The 18,838-nt window shown below is 58.4% G+C and overlaps 1 protein-coding gene across 4 annotated transcripts; it reads left to right on the plus strand.

Annotated features, from left to right (window-relative positions):
• The first annotated feature begins 126 nt into the window (after positions 1–126).
• Positions 127–17,308, plus strand: RXRB (retinoid X receptor beta). 4 transcript variants are annotated; one of them, XM_066613828.1, is made up of 11 exons: positions 217–359; positions 4,258–4,450; positions 6,567–6,799; positions 6,928–7,081; positions 8,583–8,762; positions 9,329–9,558; positions 9,890–10,019; positions 10,322–10,454; positions 12,122–12,213; positions 15,070–15,175; positions 16,028–17,308. In XM_066613828.1, exons 3-11 carry the CDS (start codon positions 6,668–6,670, stop codon positions 16,173–16,175), a joined length of 1,305 nt encoding a protein of 434 aa, XP_066469925.1. In that variant the 5' UTR covers positions 217–359; positions 4,258–4,450; positions 6,567–6,667; the 3' UTR covers positions 16,176–17,308. The 4 variants fall into 4 exon arrangements, with proteins under 4 accessions (XP_066469926.1, XP_066469925.1, XP_066469923.1 ...); XM_066613829.1 differs by lacking the exons at positions 217–359; positions 4,258–4,450 and adding an exon at positions 127–209; XM_066613826.1 differs by lacking the exon at positions 4,258–4,450.
• The last annotated feature ends 1,530 nt before the right edge of the window (positions 17,309–18,838 follow it).

An 18,838-nucleotide genomic window follows, 5' to 3' on the forward strand; every position in this document is an offset into this window, starting at 1 on the left:
AGCGCTTCTCTCGTCTCGCGCATGACGTGCCGCCCCGGGGCATTGTGGGAGGGCAGCCAGCCCCCTCCCTCCCGCGCTGCTGGGCGCGCGTGCGCAGTGCGGGCAGTGCCCGCCTGCCCTCCTATCGCTGGCCTGGCTGCGCGCGCGGGGCAGGCTGGGAGTCTGGCCAAGGGACGAGTGGAGAGGCAGGCGGAGGGCCGCGGTGCATGGTGGGTGAAGGAGTCAGGCGGCCGCAGGGAGAGAGGCGGGCGGCCGCCTCCGCGACAGGCCGCGCTGTCGGGGCCGCAGCCGCGGCCGGAGCAGGCCCTGGAGCAGCCCCGCGGCAGCCGCCATGGGAGACTCGGGACGGGCCGGAGCCGGTAACGCGGGCGGGCGGGCGGGCGTCTGGCTGGGGCCCTGGCTGCGCTGCTGCCTCCGCGGCCTGACGGGCCCTCCCATAGGCAGGCAGGCAGGCAGGCAGGCAGGCAGCCGTCAGGCGGAGCTTCTCCCCCGCCCTCGAGGACGGTCTCGGCCCCCTCCTGCCCTCAGGGAAAGCGGGGAGGGGTTGAGCCTCTCCCCCCCCCGTCGTCATCACCCCCAAGGGCTTCCAGCGCCCACGACCTGCAAGGCAGAGGTGCTTAGAGCAGGTAGAAGGCTCCGTTTTGTTACCCGGCGGGTCTGTGGAACTCCTTGCCACAGGGTGTCACTGGCCTAGATGCCTTTAAGAGGGGGCTGGACAGGCTTCTGGAGAGAAAGCCCGTCACGGGCTCCAGTCATGGCCGGGGTGTGCGAGCGCCTGGCGCAGGGGCAGGTGGCCACAGAGTGCCAGTTGCAGGGAGGGCACCAGGACTCTGGCTGAGTCTTGCTGTCTTTTGTGCCCTCTGAAGCATTTGGGGAGCCGCTGAGATACGGGAAGCTGGACTGGATGGCCCAATCCAGCAGGGCACTTAGGTGCATCTCCGTATTCTTTTGGCCACGTCTCTTATGGCCCACTCCTTTTTGGACACTGCAGATGCCTGCCCTATCCTAGGCTCACCCTGGCAGTGCGGCGCTCTTTGTGGTGCTGGCAGCATCCGTGGAAGCCTGGCACCTGTGGAGCCATGTCCTGACGGGAGCACGCCGTCCGCATCTGCATTGCCCACATCTAGCCAGTCCCTACAATGGTTCTCCGAAGAAGCACTTCGGAGAAGTGAACTGAGCGGTGCTGACTCAGAGCCAACAAATGGCCCTTGTGGTGGGGGACAGAAATGAGCAACAGGCAGCCAAGGGGAGATGCCCCCAGGAAATCTCACACACACCCCCAATATGACCTTCTGTGGCATCAGTTGCACAGGAGCAGAAGTGTTTGAGTCTTCCAGGAATCACATAGCCAGAGTTTAGCTCTCCTTGTCGCACCCACGTAACTCACGTTATTATAATATTATTATACTTTATTTTTACCCCGCCTTTCTCCCCGAAGGGACTCAAGGCGGCTTACAAAACAAGGTTAAAACAAATTAAAAACATAATTTAAAAACATAAAAAAGCACATCCAAGCACTGCCTTTTTAGGAGCCAAGCAAGGCAAGCACAGAAGGTTGCTGTCCCCAAAAAGAGCAGCAGAGAAACAAACACACACACACGCACTCCTTTCAGGTAAGGGTTTGAGTTCATGTGGGGGTGTCCCCTAGCTGGAAGGAACAGTTCCCAGGGTAGGAACTTGGGTGAGTCACGGGGGTGGGGGTGCGCTCAGGGCAAAGCAGGTGCTGGTAGCTCTCTCTATAAAAATGCAACCTGGAAACCAAGCAAAGGATTTTGAGCCCAGCCAAGGGATCTTTCCCTGAGAGGCCAGGGAGGCAGCCCTTCCCAGCAGCTCCTCAAAGTGGCCCCCTCTGCCCAGCCACAGCAGGAGATGGGAAAAGAGCTCCTCCTCTGGGATTTAGCAGCAGTGCAAACTGGCTCACCTGCCTGGCAGGCTGTGGCATGTGGGCCTAGCAGGAGAGGCATTGCATTGGCCAGTCATGGGCTGGCCTGTGACACAGGACGCCTCCTGCAGCGGCCCATCCAGCTAGCAACACCCACGCACACCTCACGTCCTGTGATTCAGTGCTGAGCCCAAGGAGTCATAGAGTGAAGATGCAGCAGCCCCTCAGAGCAGAGAGGCCCCCCTGCAGAGTCCCACCTTGAGGCCAGCTGAGGCAGGAAGCGACTTGGGTGAGAAGAAGGGACCACCTCCCTCCCTGCTAGCAATGAGGCAGCAAATGTGACCCAAGCAAGGTTTTGGTTGAACAGCACCAGGGATGGAGCAGCACTTGAAAGAGATTCATTCACGTGGGGCTGCCCACCATCTTCTCCCATCAAGGCGGATGTGCCCTTTCCAGTTCTCCCAACAGACAGTTAAGGCACAGGTGTCAGTGAGGTCTGGCTGCATCTGTTTCTTTGTTGTCTGTCACAGACTTGGCAAAGTCACAGGGCCTGGCTGCAAGGAGTGGGTCAGCAAGCTTGACAGGCAGGCAGGCTGTCTGTAGGCTTCCCCTGGGGTCTGCACGCTGGCTTCACCTGTGGGACAGCTGCCTGCGGGAGGCAAGGAGAAACACAGAGCAGTGGACAAGAGTGCCAGCCACACAGGTTTTCTGGCTTGAGATGCATGCTTGGTGTTTGTGAGGGAGATAGTGCCACCAGAGAGTGCATGCAGTGCTGACCTGTAGAGGTCAAGAACATAGTGGCTGGGCATAGGTTACACGTCTCCTGGCGGGGAGGGGCTGCAGCGGAACACTGCAGAACCACTGTGCAGCCTGCTGGGGCAATGGTGCAGCCCTGAAAAGCAAAAGGGGTACTGATGAGTGTTTGGCCAGCAGTAGCAATGACTGGAGTCTGTGGCACTCGCCAAAAGGAAGCAGGTGTCACTCGCTCTTGGCTGCTGCAAAAGGAAGGGGGGGTTGGAAGATACAGTTGCTAGCAGAGACGGTCTTGGAGGGTTCATACCCTTGGAGGGGGGTGGAGAGATACATAAGAGGGAAGTGCAGCATCAATGCTTTGCATCGTGGACTCCCCCCTTCTTTGCCTCCTATGCTTCCCCTGTTGGCATGGTGTGGTAGAGGCCCCCCGGAAGTCTGTGAAGTCCTCCTGGGGCAGAGTCCTTGCAACTGGATTTGGAGAAAAGAAGGGTTGGCAAACTGTCTTGCTGTACCTGTTGGGAGAGGCAAGAGGTGGTTTGTACAGAGAGCTCCCTGTATACGCCAAGTACTCTTTGACAGACCGAATTACCAGTCTGATCATCTGAATTGTGGTCTCTCTGGCAGGGGCTTGTCTCCTGGGACTGGAGTGCTGTGATTGGCTGTCAAATGCAGTCTGTACCCTGTACTCCATTGTGGGGGAGTATGGCAGGGGGTGGGAGATGAGATCTGGTGTTTTTCTCTTCTCCATTGTACCCCAGGACAGCCTTCCCTACCTTCGCCAGGTCTCTTGTTGGTGTTGTGTATTTAGGGGTGTGTCCATCATCCAAAGGGGGTTGGCTGACTCCCCCTCATCCTGCCTACAGCCTGTTTTGGTCCCTCTGCCAGCACTGACTCTGAGTGATGCCCAAGCTGTGCTGGTGTGGTGTTTCCCAACCTGTGGCACATCCTTTGGCGGGTGGGCTTCTGCACTGGCGAGGCTGTCGTTGTGCCAACGTTGGGGGGGGCATACTGGTGTATCTCAGGAATTGGACTGGATTGTTGCTGGCTGAATCCTAGGCTCCTCTCCCCCTAAATGCCAAGCGAGAGAGGGGGGCATTTTTCTCACGGCTTCTGAAAGATACTTGTTTTGTAGAGTCTCTAGTCTCTTTTTTGTAGAACCCTAAAGTTAGTTTATAACAAATCCAAAAGGCAAGAAATCAAGCATAATGGAGAAAAGGGAGTTCCGTAGTTCTGAGGCAACTAGAGGTGCAAGTTCATGGAGAAGCATCTCAGGGCTAAGCTACCTGACATGATAAATGGAGTGAAACTTGTCCCGGGGCTTAGCTCCCCCTACTGACTTTTTGCTCCAGAGCATCATCTCTCTGACACCTCTCCGCTGTGCTGGTTTTCCCCCCAAAATTGAAGCTCTTAAAGGGTCAGTTCACATAAAAATGTTGCAACATGTAGCTTGGCCCTCAGAATGGAACCTCCAGGTACAAGAGCAGTATACCTCTAAGTGCTAATGCTAGGGTCAATCGGGGGAGGGCATCACCTTTTTGCTGGGACAGGGAAAGCTCTGACTGGCTGGTGTTGAGCTGGTCCCACAGGCTCTTATGTTCTCTCCCTGTGCCTTTGGTGCCCAGCTGTGCCGCACAGCTGGTTTTTTCAGAAGGCAAAACAATCAGAAACTGGAGCTGTGGGCCTTGAAGATCCCCCTCTTCCTGGATCCCTGAGCAGCCCTGAACTTCACTGGGTTCCTTCTGCTGCCTCTTAATCCGGTCTCCTCTGTGAGCAGGAAAACAGCAGAAGCCTCTGTCTACAGCTGTGAGAGCTCTGGCAAGTGCACCATAGCAGGGCTGTAGTCTGCCGAAAATCAGAATTCCCCCCCCACTGGCTGGCTGGCTGGCTGGCTGGACCTGGCTGTTTGGGGCCTCGTGGACAGGGCTGGTATGTCCATGCGCTCCTTCCCTCATGTCAGGGGGGTATACCTGTCACCCGCCTGACCTCTGAAGGCTACGCTTCTCTACCTGCCAGGTGGGCTGCTTGGAGGCTCCTCCTTGTCCTGGGCTTGTCCAGCCAGAGGCCTCCTCCCAGTAAGGTTGCCTGGAGGTGCAGCCACAGGCCAGTGGTCATGCTGACCAGCAGTTGTGGGGCCATAGCACGGAGCTCTGTACTAGTTCCCCTGACGGTGCGCTGGCCCCTTCCGCTGCCACCAGCACTGCTTGGGCCAACCAGACCCTGGGCAAGCACCCCAACTGCATCCCTGACAAGCAGTTCTGACCTCAAGGAGGCAGGCATCCCAAAGAGGAGCAGAGCTTGAAGCCAGGACAGCGAAACCTCTTCCCAGAGAAGCGGCCGCTCCTCCCTGAGCCACCTGGAGGACAGCTGGGGCAGTGAGGAGCTGCTCAGTCCCACGCCTCCAAGCCAGGGGACTCCCACACCAGGGCTGCATCGCCTTCCAGCTACCCCCAGACCTTCTCCCTCTCTGGAGCTTCACGCCTCTCTACTCTGCAGTTCCAGAATTGCTGCCTTGAGGCCAGGGCCTCTTCCAGGGACTTTCTTTGCCCTGATGGTCGGGAGCCAAGCTGTGCCCATTCCAGTTCCACCCAGCACTGACCTGACTGCTTGTTGGGTGGTGGGTGTAGGAATCTTCTCCCTGGCTGTGGTAAGGCAGGAAAGCCTTGCTGCTCTGGACCAGCCATGCGTTTGTAGCCTTTGGAACTTGCTGCCACAGGGTGTTGTGATGATCAGCAACCTGAGTGGCTCTTGGAAATGCCGGGGTGTTTGTTGCCAAACTTCGACTCCAGGGCAGGCTGTGTGAAAGGGGGAGGGGCAAAGGCAGCATTGTTCGCTGTGTGCTGAGGTGGCTGTTGCGGGGGAGGCTCAGGGCAGGGAGAGTGGGTGCATTCTGTGGAAGGGAGGGGGCAGTTTTTCAAGCCAAGGTCTCCCCACCATCAGGGCTGTGTTGCTTCCTGGGACAAACCCACCTCAGCTGGCTGTGGCAGTGGGGCTGGTTGGGTGTGGGGCTTGACATGGGGGCTGAGGGAGCCGCCCAGCACCTTCTTGAGCTGCTTCCCTCTGCAGGGAGATTCTGGAAGCAGCTTGGCGGGAAGGTCCCCACTTGGGGCTGCAGTCTTAGCACCACTTTGTCCTCCTGGCCCCTCCTCTGGTGGCGGGACAAGGCCTGCTCCCACCTTGCTTTGGGGCAGGCCTGAACGAGTGGGTGCCCAGCCCAGGTGACCAAAGGAAGTGCAGAGGCCCCTTCCTAGAACGTCCTGGGCTGTGGTTTCTGCTCTTGTCCTGCTCACACACTTCCCCGAGATGCCTCACCAGCCATTGGGGGCAGGTGGGCTGCTGAGCTAGATGGATGTGGCAGAGGGTGCCACAGGAATGGGGGGATGCCCCCATTTGCAACAGATGGGGCTCAGCCTCTCTACACACGGAGGAAGCATCGCCCTACCTCCGCTACATTGGCTCCGTCTCCCCGGCCTTTGGCTAACTGAGGTTAGGGCGGCTGCTCAGCACCTCCCCTGTCTTCCCAGCTGGGGACTGGGGGCTCCCTCGCTGTGCCTCCCTCGGGCCTGGCACTCACCCCCTTTGAGGCTCTTCTAGTTCCTCCAGGAGGTGAGGTGCGTTGTTGGGGCAGAGGCTGCTTCTTTGACATTTAAAATGCTGTCCGTGGAGCAAGGCTCCTGGCTTCCATTCCCACCTCCCTGGGCCGCCTCACGGGATGATCAGGAAGTCAGCGGGTCATGTGACACCCTGGCAGTTTTGCAATATATCCGGAGAGGAAGCCAAGGGTGTCCGGGGTGGGCATTTCTGGGGAAGTGTTAGGAGGAGGGGCGGGTGAGGTTCTACCCAGCCTGGTGCCCTTGATTTCAGCGGGGAGTGGGGGGATTGTGGTTGTGTCGTCAAGCCTTTCTCTTCCTCTCGTCTTGCTCCCTCTCCCCAGACTGCAGGAGTCCGGACAGCTCCTCTCTCAGCTCCTCTCCCCCCCTGCGCAGCCTTGGAACGTCCCCTCCGCCCGAGCCGTCGGCCCCTTTGCATCCTTCCATGATCGGCTCTGCCATGACCACCTCCATCAGTGGCCTGGGGTCCCCTTTCCCAGTCATCAGTTCCTCAATGGGGTCCCCAGGCCTCCCTGCGACCCCCTCGATCGGCTATGGGCCCGTCAGCAGCCCCCAGGTGAGTGAAGGCCCAGGCACCTCGGTTCCCAAGGCTGGGCGGGGGGGGGCGGGTCGACTGCGAGCGGTCTGGAGCTAGGACTTGCCCTTCCACAGCACATCTTCAGGACTCTCTCCTTCCCTCCCCAGATCAACTCCACAGTCAACCTGTCAGGTCTCCACTCAGTGAGCAGCTCGGATGATGTGAAGCCGCCTGTGGGCATGAGGGTGATGCCTGGCCACCCCCACGGCGGCATGGTGCCTGGGAAGCGCCTCTGTGCCATCTGCGGTGACCGATCATCAGGTATGCAGGAGCCCAAGGGGGTAAAGAAGCTGGGAGGTGGGGGAGATGAGACATACAGAACTATGCAGGAGACGGATAGAATGGATAGAGAGACGTTGTTTTCCCTCTTACGTGGCACCAGAACCAGGGGACATCCACGCAAACTGAGTGTTGGGAGAGTTAGGGAAAGCAAAAGAAAGTATTTCTTTACCCAGCACGTAATTAGTCTGTGGAACTCCTTGCCACAGGAAGTAGTGATGGTATCTTGCCTGGATGTCTTTAAGATTAGAGGATCGAACAGTTTCCAGAGAAAAAGTCCACCATGGCTTACAAGTCACGATAGGTGTGCACAAGCTCCTGCTTTCAGAAATGGGCTACCTCAGAATGCCAGATGCAGGGGAGGGCACCAGGATGCAGGCTGTGTCTTTCTGTCTTCTGTGCTCCCTGAAGCATGTGGTGGGCCGCTGTGAGATGCAGGAAGCTGGACTAGGTGGGCCTATGGCCTGATCCAGCGGGGCTCCTCTTATGTTCTTAAACTACAATTCCCAGGAGGCCTTGCAGGTCTTCTTGTTATCTGGTGTGCTCCCTGGGGCATTTGGTGGGCCGCTGTGAGATACAGAAAGCTGGACTAGATGGGCCTATGGCCTGATCCAGTGGGGCTGTTCTTATGTTCTTAACTACAATTCCCAGGAAGCCTTGCAGGTCTCTTGTTGTCTGGTGTGCTCCCTGGGGCATTTGGTGGGCCGCTGTGAGATACAGAAAGCTGGACTAGATGGGCCTATGGCCTGATCCAGTGGGGCTGTTCTTATGTTCTTAACTACAATTCCCAGGAAGCCTTGCAGGTCTTCTTGTTATCTGGTGTGCTCCCTGGGGCATTTGGTGGGCCGCTGTGAGATACAGGAAGCTGGACTAGATGGGCCTATGGCCTGATCCAGTGGGGCTGTTCTTATGTTCTTAACTACAATTCCCAGGAGGCCTTGCAGGTCTTCTTGTTATCTGGTGTGCTCCCTGGGGCATTTGGTGGGCCGCTGTGAGATACAGGAAGCTGGACTAGATGGGCCTATGGCCTGATCCAGTGGGGCTGTTCTTATGTTCTTAACTACAATTCCCAGGAGGCCTTGCAGGTCTTCTTGTTATCTGGTGTGCTCCCTGGGGCATTTGGTGGGCCGCTGTGAGATACAGGAAGCTGGACTAGATGGGCCTGTGGCCTGATCGAGTGGGGCTGTTCTTATGTTCTTAACTACAATTCCCAGAATGCCTTGCAGGTCTCTTGTTGTCTGGTGTGCTCCCTGGGGCATTTGGTGGGTCGCTGTGAGATGCAGGAAGCTGGACTACGTGGGCCTTTGGCCTGATCCAGCGGGGCTCCTCTTAGGTTCTTGTGGAGTCTGGGTGCTGTGGGGGGCTTCTAGGCTTTTGGGTGGGGAGCTGGGCAGGCGTGAGGCCTGAAGGAAATGGGGTGGCAGGCTGCTTGTGTTCCCTGGGACTTGCCTTCTGAGAGTCAGTCCTGCCTGCCCCCTCCCAGGAAAGCACTACGGGGTGTACAGCTGCGAGGGCTGTAAGGGGTTCTTTAAGCGCACCATCCGGAAGGACCTGACCTACACGTGCCGTGACAACAAGGACTGCATTGTGGACAAGCGCCAGCGCAACCGCTGCCAGTACTGCCGCTATCAGAAGTGCCTGGCCACCGGCATGAAGCGCGAAGGTAGCCAGTGCGGGCGGGGGTGGCCGGCAGGCTGGAGGTGGGTCGGGGGGCGGGGGAGTGCAGCCCTTCACCCCACCCACTCAGCTACCTGTAAACAATGCCTGTTGGCTCCCCCTGCAGAGGGCTTCTTGCAAGCTCCTGGGCACTCAAGGGCAGGGAGCATCCAGCCTCTGCCCCTTCTCAGCCCGGAGGCCCCAATCTGTAGAGGTCGCCTCCTCCAGCAACCAGTCCCCACTGGCACCTGCATGGGGCAAGGAGGCTGTGGGGGGGCAGCAGTGGGGGTGGCTGCCAGCGTGTGAGGTGCTGTGCATGACTCTCTGTCCTCTGGTCTGAGGCAGGAGGGGGCAGAAGGAGTTGCCTGCAGCCTGGCAGGGTGGTGGCGGCCAGTCCCCAGCCTTCTCCCTCTCTGTGCACGCAGCCAGCCGGGGGAGGGGAAGAGACTGAGCCCCGGTCTTGCCCGGGCAGCTGCTGTGTCGCTGCCCAGGACTCCCTCGCTGCCTGTCTCTCCTGCCCTGGGCTCTTGCTCCTCTTTGAGCCCTGCCTCTTCCCCCCTTGTGCGCCTGCAGCCGTGCAGGAAGAACGCCAGCGCGGCAAAGAGAAAGAGGGGGATGGAGACATGGCTGGGGGAGGTGTCAATGAGGACATGCCGGTGGAGAAGATTCTGGAAGCCGAGCTTGCCGTGGAGCAGAAATCGGACCAAAGTGTCGACGGATCCGGCACGGGGGGCAGTTCGGTGAGTTGGGGTGGTGGTGCTGCGGGATCAGAACGCTCACCCCGGACGGTCGATGCGGATGAGGTAAATATTGCTCTGGGCTGCAGAAATTAGTCCTAATAATTGGGGGAGGGCGGGCGGGCGGGCCTACTTGGGTTGAAGGTGGGGTGGGGGCAGATCACAGGCATGGATTTTTTGTGAGCCTGGAGGGGCGGGGTGGAGTCCTTCATTACCGAGGGACCAGGCGGCGTTTGTGGAAATGACGGGGTGGGGCTGGAATGGGGGGAATTGCAGGGCAGAGGGTCCTGGTGGTGACCACAGGGCCCAGAGGAGTGGGTGGTGCTCTGGTTGACCAGGCTTGCCCAGGAATGCCTGCCACCCACGCGCCCTGCTTGCTCCTCATCGTCTAATGCAGCCCAACGACCCGGTGACCAACATCTGCCAGGCGGCCGACAAGCAGCTCTTCACGCTGGTGGAGTGGGCCAAGCGCATCCCCCACTTCTCAGAGCTGCCCCTCGACGACCAGGTCATCCTCCTACGGGCAGGCGAGTCGCACCAGAGGGCCCAGGGTGGGGGCTTGCCCTGCTTCCAGGGCTGCATTCGGGGCTGGCAGTGCCGGTGGGATCAGTGGGTAGGCGGATCCCTTCCAGGATTGTTAAAGTGCCATTGGGCATCCTCCCCCTCCCTTGTGCTCTTCGGGCCTGGGAGGCAACATGGTATGAGGGGGTCCATTTGGCATAGACCTGGGGACCCCTTCTGGTGTGAGGGTTGTCAAGGTCCCCTCTCTACGCACATACTCTCTGTCCTGTCCCGTCCTGCCCCCCACTAACACGCTGCTCTTCGGCAGGCTGGAACGAGCTGCTGATTGCCTCCTTCTCCCACCGCTCCATTTCGGTGAAGGATGGGATCCTGCTGGCCACGGGGCTCCACGTGCACCGCAACAGCGCCCACAGTGCGGGCGTAGGAGCCATCTTTGACAGGTGCTGGGGGAGGGGGAGGGGGTGCAGAGTCTCCAGCAGCCACCTCTTGTGTGTGGGGTGCAGATGTGGTGTTATCGCCCTTTGGATGGGTGTGGGCCCGATGAGACTGGGGCAAGGCCTTCTTCCCTGGGGTACCAGCCCCTTCTCTGCCCTGTTTTCAAAGCACAGTCAGAACCGCCCTCCAAATACGTTTCATGCCCGTTTGTGTACACGTAGAGAAAGCAGCTTGCCAAATGCTGTCTCCCACATGGCATGGAACAGCTCCTATTTTTGGAAATGCGAGGTGCCCCGGGGCAGCTTGTCGCAGTTTAAAATTGGAGGATTGGCAAAATGGCAGCGGACCAAAGGAGAGCCTCGGGGCCCAATCCTGCCCAACTTTCCAGCGCTGATGCAGCTGTCCCAGTGGGGAGTGTGCTGCATCCTGCAGTGGGGGGAGTCAGTCACAGAGGCCTTTTCAGGGTAAGGGAGTTTTGTTCTCTTACCAGGGGGCTGCGTTTTGGCTGCATTGGTGCTGGAAAGTTGGATGGGATTGGGGCCCCCCAGTGAGTGTGCAGCTGCCTACAGAGTGCCAGGAGAGCAGAGGCTGGCTACGCTCCAGAGGTGGCAGTGGTGTCATGCTCAGTGTCTGGTGTTGCCACGGGTGATGTGACGGGCACCGTGGTGGCCAAAGGTCACAACGAACACTGTGCCTTTGCTTCAGGCAACCCTCCCTCCCTCTCTTGGGGTGCAGGCAGGTACCACTGGGCACTGTGTCTTGGTGCACAGCTTGCTGGGCCTGCCAACATGCGCAGGGTGACAGATTTCACGGCCTCAGCGTTTTGTTCTTGTTACTGACGCCCTGGAAGGGCAGTCCCTGAAGGGGGACAGAGTGGCAGAGTGTGTGAACAGGGTCCAGGCCCATCCTCTTGAGAGCAGCATCCTGTGGGAGCACCAAGGGTGGCTGAGGATGCATCCTCCTTCCCACTCTGCAGTCCTGATGGGGGGGGGGAGAGTGCAGCCCATATAGGATCCATCCTGTGGGACTCAGGGAGGCTTTTTCTTTGGTTGAGCTGCTTTGGCTGTGGGGAAAACCCCTTGAGATGTTGAGGCAGCACGTGAGCGTTGACACAGCAGTGCTGTTGCTTGTTTCCGCTCTGTGGGAGTTTCACACACATGAGGCCTGCAGCAAAATGCTGCCCCCCCCCAACGCAAGCAGACATGCCTCCCAATGTTCTTCTGCTGGATTCTGCCCCTTCCTAACATTCCAAGACCCTTTGGGGCCCTTAGTGTGCTCAGTCCATGCCAGTCTGGAGTTTTCCTGGTTTAGTTCACAACATTCTAGTCTTCTCCCTTTTGTGCCCAGGGAGTCCCTTCAGCCTTCCCTCCCTCACTTTCACCACTTGGCTGCCTCCATTTGCTCGTAGCCTACAAGCAATAGCAACAAGGGGACCTGCTCCCTTGGGACCCCGACAGTGGAGGACATCAACGCAGTTTTCCAAGGCTTGATTTGAGGAAAGGACAGCAGAGGGTGCCCAGTTTAAGGACCTGCCCCTGTCCGCCATCCCTCCCCTTGTTGCATGGCTCTTTGAATGTTGGCCAGGAAGGGGAAGAGGACGGGTTGGTCTAACCAGGAGGAGGGACCCGTCCTACTCTACCCAGAAACTGTCTGACCTGCCCCCTTGCTGCAGGGTGCTGACCGAGCTGGTGTCGAAGATGCGAGACATGCGGATGGACAAGACGGAGCTCGGCTGCCTCCGTGCCATCATCCTATTCAACCCAGGTGAGCAAAGGGGCCCCTCGGGGGTAGGGAGAGAAGAGATGGAGGGGACTCCCCAGTCACTGTGGCACCTGCCATATCCTTGACACAGAGGTCTAACAGGACAGGTGCTCAGGTGACTAGAGATTTGGCTTCCTCCCTTCCATAGTGAGGGCAAAGGTGCTAGCAAAAGGGGGCATCTGCTCCCCCCAGAACCACAAGTTGCAAGAGATGGCAGCCAGTCAGGGGGAAGGAAGTGATTGTCCCAGGAGAAGGTGGGCTGACCAAGGGAAGTCATATTTAATGGTCAGCATGCTCACTCTCCTTCCTGCTTCCCACCCCGCTTTCTGTCTACTGCTTCAGCAGCTGAACGGGGGGGGGGGGGGGCGGCAGACACCTTGGCAGTGTGCATCAGCTGCCACCATCCTAGGCTGCAGAGACCAGGCAGACGGGGGCCGTCTTGGAACCCTCCCAGGAGAACACTGAACCCCAGAGGTTCCTCTTTGAAATGAAGCCCACAGTAGTGGCTGCAGGATGAGGAGATGTGATAAGCCACAGAATGACCTATGAACCTGAATCAGGCAGGCCAAAGGTCAAGACAGAACCTTTTTGTTAAAAGGCTAAAGGAAAAGGGAATTGAACCACATGGGGAAAGGGGGGGCAGTAAAAGGACCAGCAGGCAGATGAAGTTCCTTAGCTGGGTTGGGAGGCGCATAGAAAGGGGTTCATCAAATGGATGCAGTAACCAGGAATGCCCAGCAGATGGAGTTGGGATGCTGCCCAAACACTCACCTATATGACCCTCTCCCTTCCCCCTCCCCATGAAGTTTGCCAGCAGGAAAAGAGCAGACAAAACAATAAACTTCCTTAATACACTCCTAGCTGGATGGTACTTTGCCTAGAACATAAGAACAGCCCCACTGGAGCAGGTCAGAGGCCCGTCTAGTCCAGCTTCCTGTATCTCACAGCGGCCCCCCAAATGCCCCAGGGAGCACACCAGATAACAAGAGACCTGCAAGGCCTCCTGGGAATTGTAGTTAAGAACATAAGAACAGCCCCACTGGATCAGGCCAGAGGCCCATCTAGTCCAGCTTCCTGTATCTCACAGCGGCCCACCAAATGCCCCAGGGAGCACACCAGATAACAAGAGACCTGCAAGGCCTCCTGGGAATTGTAGTTTAAGAACATAACAGCCCCACTGGAGCAGGCCATAGGCCCATCTAGTCCAGATTCCTGTATCTCACAGCGGCCCACCAAATGCCCCAGGGAGCACACCAGGTAACAAGAGACCTGCAAGGCCTCCTGGGAATTGTAGTTAAGAACATAAGAACAGCCCCACTGGATCAGGCCATAGGCCCATCTAGTCCAGCTTCCTGTATCTCACAGCGGCCCACCAAATGCCCCAGGGAGCACACCAGATAACAAGAGACCTGCAAGGCCTCCTGGGAATTGTAGTTAAGAACATAAGAACAGCCCCACTGGATCAGGCCATAGGCCCATCTAGTCCAGCTTCCTGCATCTCACAGCGGCCCACCAAATGCCCCACGGAGCACACCTGATAACAAGAGACCTGCAAGGCTTCCTGGGAATTGTAGTTAAGAACATAAGGACAGCCCCACTGGATCAGGCCATAGGCCCATCTAGTCCAGCTTCCTGTATCTCACAGCAGCACACCAGATAACAAGAGACCTGCAAGGCTTCCTGGGAATTGTAGTTTAAGAACATAAGAACAGCCCCACTGGATCAGGCCATAGGTCCATCTAGTCCAGCTTCCTGTATCTCACAGCGGCCCACCAAATGCCCCAGGGAGCACACAAGACTGCAAGAGACCTCATCCTGGTGCCCTCCCTTGCATCTGGCATTCTGACATAGCCCATTTCTAAAGTCAGGAGGTTGCGCATACACATCATGGCTTGTACCCCGTAATGGATTTTTCCTCCAGAAACTTGTCCAATCCCCTTTTAAAGGCGTCCAGCCAGACGCCATCACCACATCCTGTGGCAAGGAGTTCCACAGACCAACCACACGCTGAGTAAAGAAATATTTTCTTTTGTCTGTCCTAACTCTCCCAACGCTCAAGTTTTCGTGGATGTCCCCTGGTTCTGGTATTATGTGAGAGTGTAAAGAGCATCTCCCTATCCACTCTGTCCATCCCCTGCATAATTTTGTATGTCTCAATCATGTCCCCCCTCAGGCGTCTCTTTTCTAGGCTGAAGAGACCCAAACGCCGTAGCCTTTCGTCATAAGGAAGGTGCCCCAGCCCCGTAATCATCTTAGTCGCTCTCTTTTGCACCTTTTCCATTTCTATGTCTTTTTTGAGATGCGGCGACCAGAACTGGACACAATACTCCAGGTGTGGCCTTACCATAGATTTGTACAACGGCATTATAATACTAACCGTTTTGTACTCAATACCCTTCCTAATGATCCCAAGCATAGAATTGGCCTTCTTCACTGCCGCCGCACATTGGGTCGACACATTCATCGACCTGTCCACCACCACCCCAAGATCTCTATATAGTATCTTGTGGGCAGGGAATACCTCTTATTGCTCTGATTATGTCACCAGTTACCTGACTGGAGGAGGGGTCCCACCTGGATTCTTCACCCCACTCCTTGGATCTGGATGGACAGGTGTGCTCCCCAGTGGGCAAGGCCTCCCTGTGGCCAAGCAGAGCAGTTGCCCCAGACAGGAGGATGAGTCCGGAATCTGCCACCAGCACATGGCCTGAGGGGAGTGGTGCTTCAGGCAGGCCGAGGAGGACAACCTTTGGGAGCTGAGCTATAACAGGAGCCTCTGGGCAGTTAAATGTGTCCCAAAAGAGGGGGGCCTTGAAAATGGGGCACTCCTTACCTGGTCTGTGCTGTGGTCTCCCCCAGACGCCAAGGGGCTGTCAAACCCTGGAGAGGTGGAGCTGCTGCGGGAGAAGGTCTACGCCTCGCTGGAGTCCTACTGCAAGCAGAAGTACCCTGAGCAGCAGGGCAGGTGCGGAGCCACAACAGGGAGGGGGCAGGGCAGCTGGGTTTGTGGGGGAGACACTGAAAGCCAGGGGCCCTGGAAGCCCCGAGGAGCTCTGGGGACAGTGGCTCCCTCCTGCGGGTTTTCGGAAGGGCCCCACAGAGGCTGTTGTTATGTTCTTATGCCTGTTCCCCCCTGCCGCCCGTAAATGAGCCTCTTTCCCCAATATGGAGGACAGACCTGGTTTGCGACAGTTGGCCGTTTTCACTGCAGAGACTGCAGTTCCCCTTGCCAGGAGGGGGTGCCCTGAATTCCCCTACCAGCTAGTTGGTGAAAAGCTGAGTTGACTGGCACTTCTCTCTCCTTGAGTGGGAGTCAGAAACACTCATTCTGAACCTGGGCGGAGACAGGCTGGGGAGAGAAGGTGTCTTCTTCCGTAAGACGAAGATTTAGGAGGCTGGGCAGGACTTTTGCATAGCGCCGCACTGCCTTGTGGAACTCCCTGCCACAGGTGCTGGTGTTGGCTGGGAAGAGGGTTTTAGAGGGGGGTTGGGCAGACACAGTGAGGAGGAGAGGTCAGCCCTGGCCCTCAGGGGGTGCCCTTTCCATGGCCAGAGACCACCTGCCTCCATTGCCCCCCTTCCCTGCTGCTGAGCTTCCCTTGTTGTGATCGTTGTATATAGTCATTTATGCTTGTATCTCAAAAGTGCATCAGTTTCGCAGCACAATGACAATAAAGTACTACTACTCCTTAGGGGTGCCTGTGGGGAACAGGAAGGGCTGGCCTGGGAACTCTTGTGCTGCCCCTCCTGAAGGGCGCACACTCTGCCCTGGCGTATGGCTCCTGCCCTGATGTGCCCCCTGTGCCCCTTCCCACAGGTTTGCCAAGCTGCTACTGCGCCTGCCTGCACTGCGGTCCATCGGTCTGAAGTGTCTGGAGCACCTCTTCTTCTTCAAGCTGATTGGGGATACCCCCATCGACACCTTCCTCATGGAGATGCTGGAGGCCCCTCACCAGATGTCCTGATCCTCTCAGGAACAGGGGACACGGAGGGGTGCCGTTGGGGGACTCTGCGGGAACGTGCACCCTGGACCTGCGCCAGTCACACTGCCCCCCCTTGACGCCACAGCCATCCTGCCTCCTCCATCACATCCAAGAGCCCTCCCTTGGAGCGGGGAAGGGTGAGGTGGGATTTTGTGGGGTCAGGTGTACAATGACACACTCCAAGTTGGGGGGGGAGGTCCCTGCTCCTTGCTGGTGTCAAGAAAGAGGCAGGATTCAGCCAGGCTTCAAGACAAGGTACTATGTTTGGGGAGAGCTGACTTTGGTTTGGTTTGTGGGGGGGGGAAGGTTCAGGGGGTCCTGTGGGCCTTCCAAGGTGTCTCCCTCCCTCTCTGGATGCAGGTGCAGCCTGGGGCACTGCAGTTCTGTGTTCTGGGGTGGGGCCTGGGGGAGGATTCTTGATGTCGTCAACAGCCTCCCGGCCTTCACTGCGGAATGTGGGGGGGAGTGCCAGTGCCCATCAACATCCTCTCCCACTGGGCCCCCAAATAGGCTGTTCTAAGGGTGGGTTTATGGGACTGGAAAGTCAGGCTGAAGGCGGGAGGACGGCGTTTACCTCAATAATGGCAACTGAATGGGGGTTTCCTGGATTCTCTCTTGCCCCACCATGCACGAGGTCCTGAGCAAACCCCATTTTGTACCCCCTCGTCTCTGGTTTAGCACTTTGGCCGTGGGCTGTCCCTCATCTATGCAAGCAGGTGTGGAGTGGTGGGGGGAAGGACGATGCAGAGTGTGACTAGGGGTGCTGCCCCCTGGGGGGCGGCACTGTTCATCCTGAGCTCCCTGGTGTGGGGAGGGGGTTGGATTGGAGGGGAGCTGCCTGTCAGAGCAGCCACCTTGGAGATTTGTATGCCGACCCCCTCCCCCGATCCTGGCTTGTGGAAGGAGGGGAGCTGACTACCTGAGGGAGACAGCAACGCTCTGGGGTGGGGGGTCCTCCCAGGCTGTGCTTTCCGCCTTGTCCTTGGCATGCCTCTGTCCATTTGCTGCTTCTCCCACCCGGGTTTATTTTGTGTCTCTGAATCCCCCCTCCCCATAACTGCTTTTGGAATAAGTTGATTTAATAAAAGCTGCTCTTTCTGGAGGCTTCCCCTCTCCTCGCAGTGTGTTCTGCTTTCTCTGGTGTTGACTTCCTCTGGCCTTTCTGTGAGAAGAGAGCAACAGCCCCCCCAGGCTTTGGCTCTTGAGCAATGTGTGCCTCTGAGGGTGGGCAGAGGCCTGGGCCCACACACCCCGTCCCTCTGCACATGGCCCTAGAGTTGCTTGCTGTCAGGAGGGAGGGCATGCTGAAAGCCCCACAGTCCCATGCAATGGAGGGCACCAGGCTGAGGTCTCTTGTTACCTGGTGTGCTCCCTGGGGCATTTGGTGGGCCGCTGTGAGATACAGGAAGCTGGACTAGATGGGCCTATGGCCTGATCCAGTGGGGCTGTTCTTATGTTCTTATGGCCCATGGCAGAGCTGCTGCCTGGGGCACAGATAGGAGGCAGCTACCTTCCGAAGCCAATGCTAAGGGTGGATTGTGGCTGCGGTTGTTTTCATTGCCAGCAGAGGGCGGCCGAGTCACATCTGTGGGGCAGGGATTCTCCGGTCTCTGCCCCACTTCTCACCACGGTGTGATGCTGCAGGGGCAGGAAAACCCAGCGACCCTGCGTGCAATCCGATGCCCCCTGCCCCGAACTCGTCCCGCAAGCTACAGAGTGGGTGGTCCTTCGCGCTTTACTTCCCGCTTGATTTCCGTGGGGCAGCCCCCCTCTAGGCTTAAAGATATCGGTGCACCTTAAAATCAAACCGGCCCCCCCCCCCGAAATAACCCGCATGGGAGTATGAGCTCTGGATCAATGTCTGGGACAAGGACAAGAGTGCCTCTGAACGTGTCTAGAGTGCCTTTTCTCCTGCTGAGCTGCAGTCATTCCCCACACCTCTGGGAGTGGGAGAGGGCTTCTCTGCCCCTCGGAATGGCGAGTGGGGGGCTCTTTTGTAAGTGCTCCTCTGAGGACAGTGTCTCGCACGCGCCGCTCGTCTCTTCCGCATCTCCTCCTCCCGGCGGGGGGGGGGGGAAGTTGCTTTTATTATTTTCGCGACCTGCCCGCACAGGAAATGCTTCGCAGACGCGGGGGAGCCCATCCCCCCCCCAGCTCACCCGGCCTACATCGACAGAGCCCGTCGGGGGGCCTTGCAACGAGCGGCGCCCCCGGCTGAACCCTGCGGCCGGCGTGCTGTTCCCCCCCCGCGCTCCCTGCTGGCCGCGAGGGGGCTCGGCCCTGCCGCCGGGTGTTTTCACAGGCCGCGCTGCCAACCGGCCGCCAGGAGCCGCACAAAGGGGGGCTTGTTCGCCCCGTCAATGCGCCCTTGTCCTGCCCCTCACCCGGCGAGCCCGGCAGACCCTGGCAGGCCGGCATCGCTCCTCACAGCCGAGCAGGAGGCGCGGCGAGCGCTCCCGCACCCGGTGACCCCGCAGCCGGGAGAAGAGCTCCGCGTCGCGGCACCTCTTCCCGCCAGTCCCTCGGCTGGAGCGCCCGGGGCTCGACGGGCGAGGGCGCGCCGGGGGTCGCTGCCTGGCAGGGAGGGGCGGGAGCCCTTCGGCCCTCCGGAGGCAGCAGGCGACACCCCCGCTCGCCCCTCCCGC

This window comes from Tiliqua scincoides, chromosome 2, assembly GCF_035046505.1.
Source record: "Tiliqua scincoides isolate rTilSci1 chromosome 2, rTilSci1.hap2, whole genome shotgun sequence".
Classification (NCBI taxonomy): Eukaryota; Metazoa; Chordata; class Lepidosauria; order Squamata; family Scincidae; genus Tiliqua; species Tiliqua scincoides.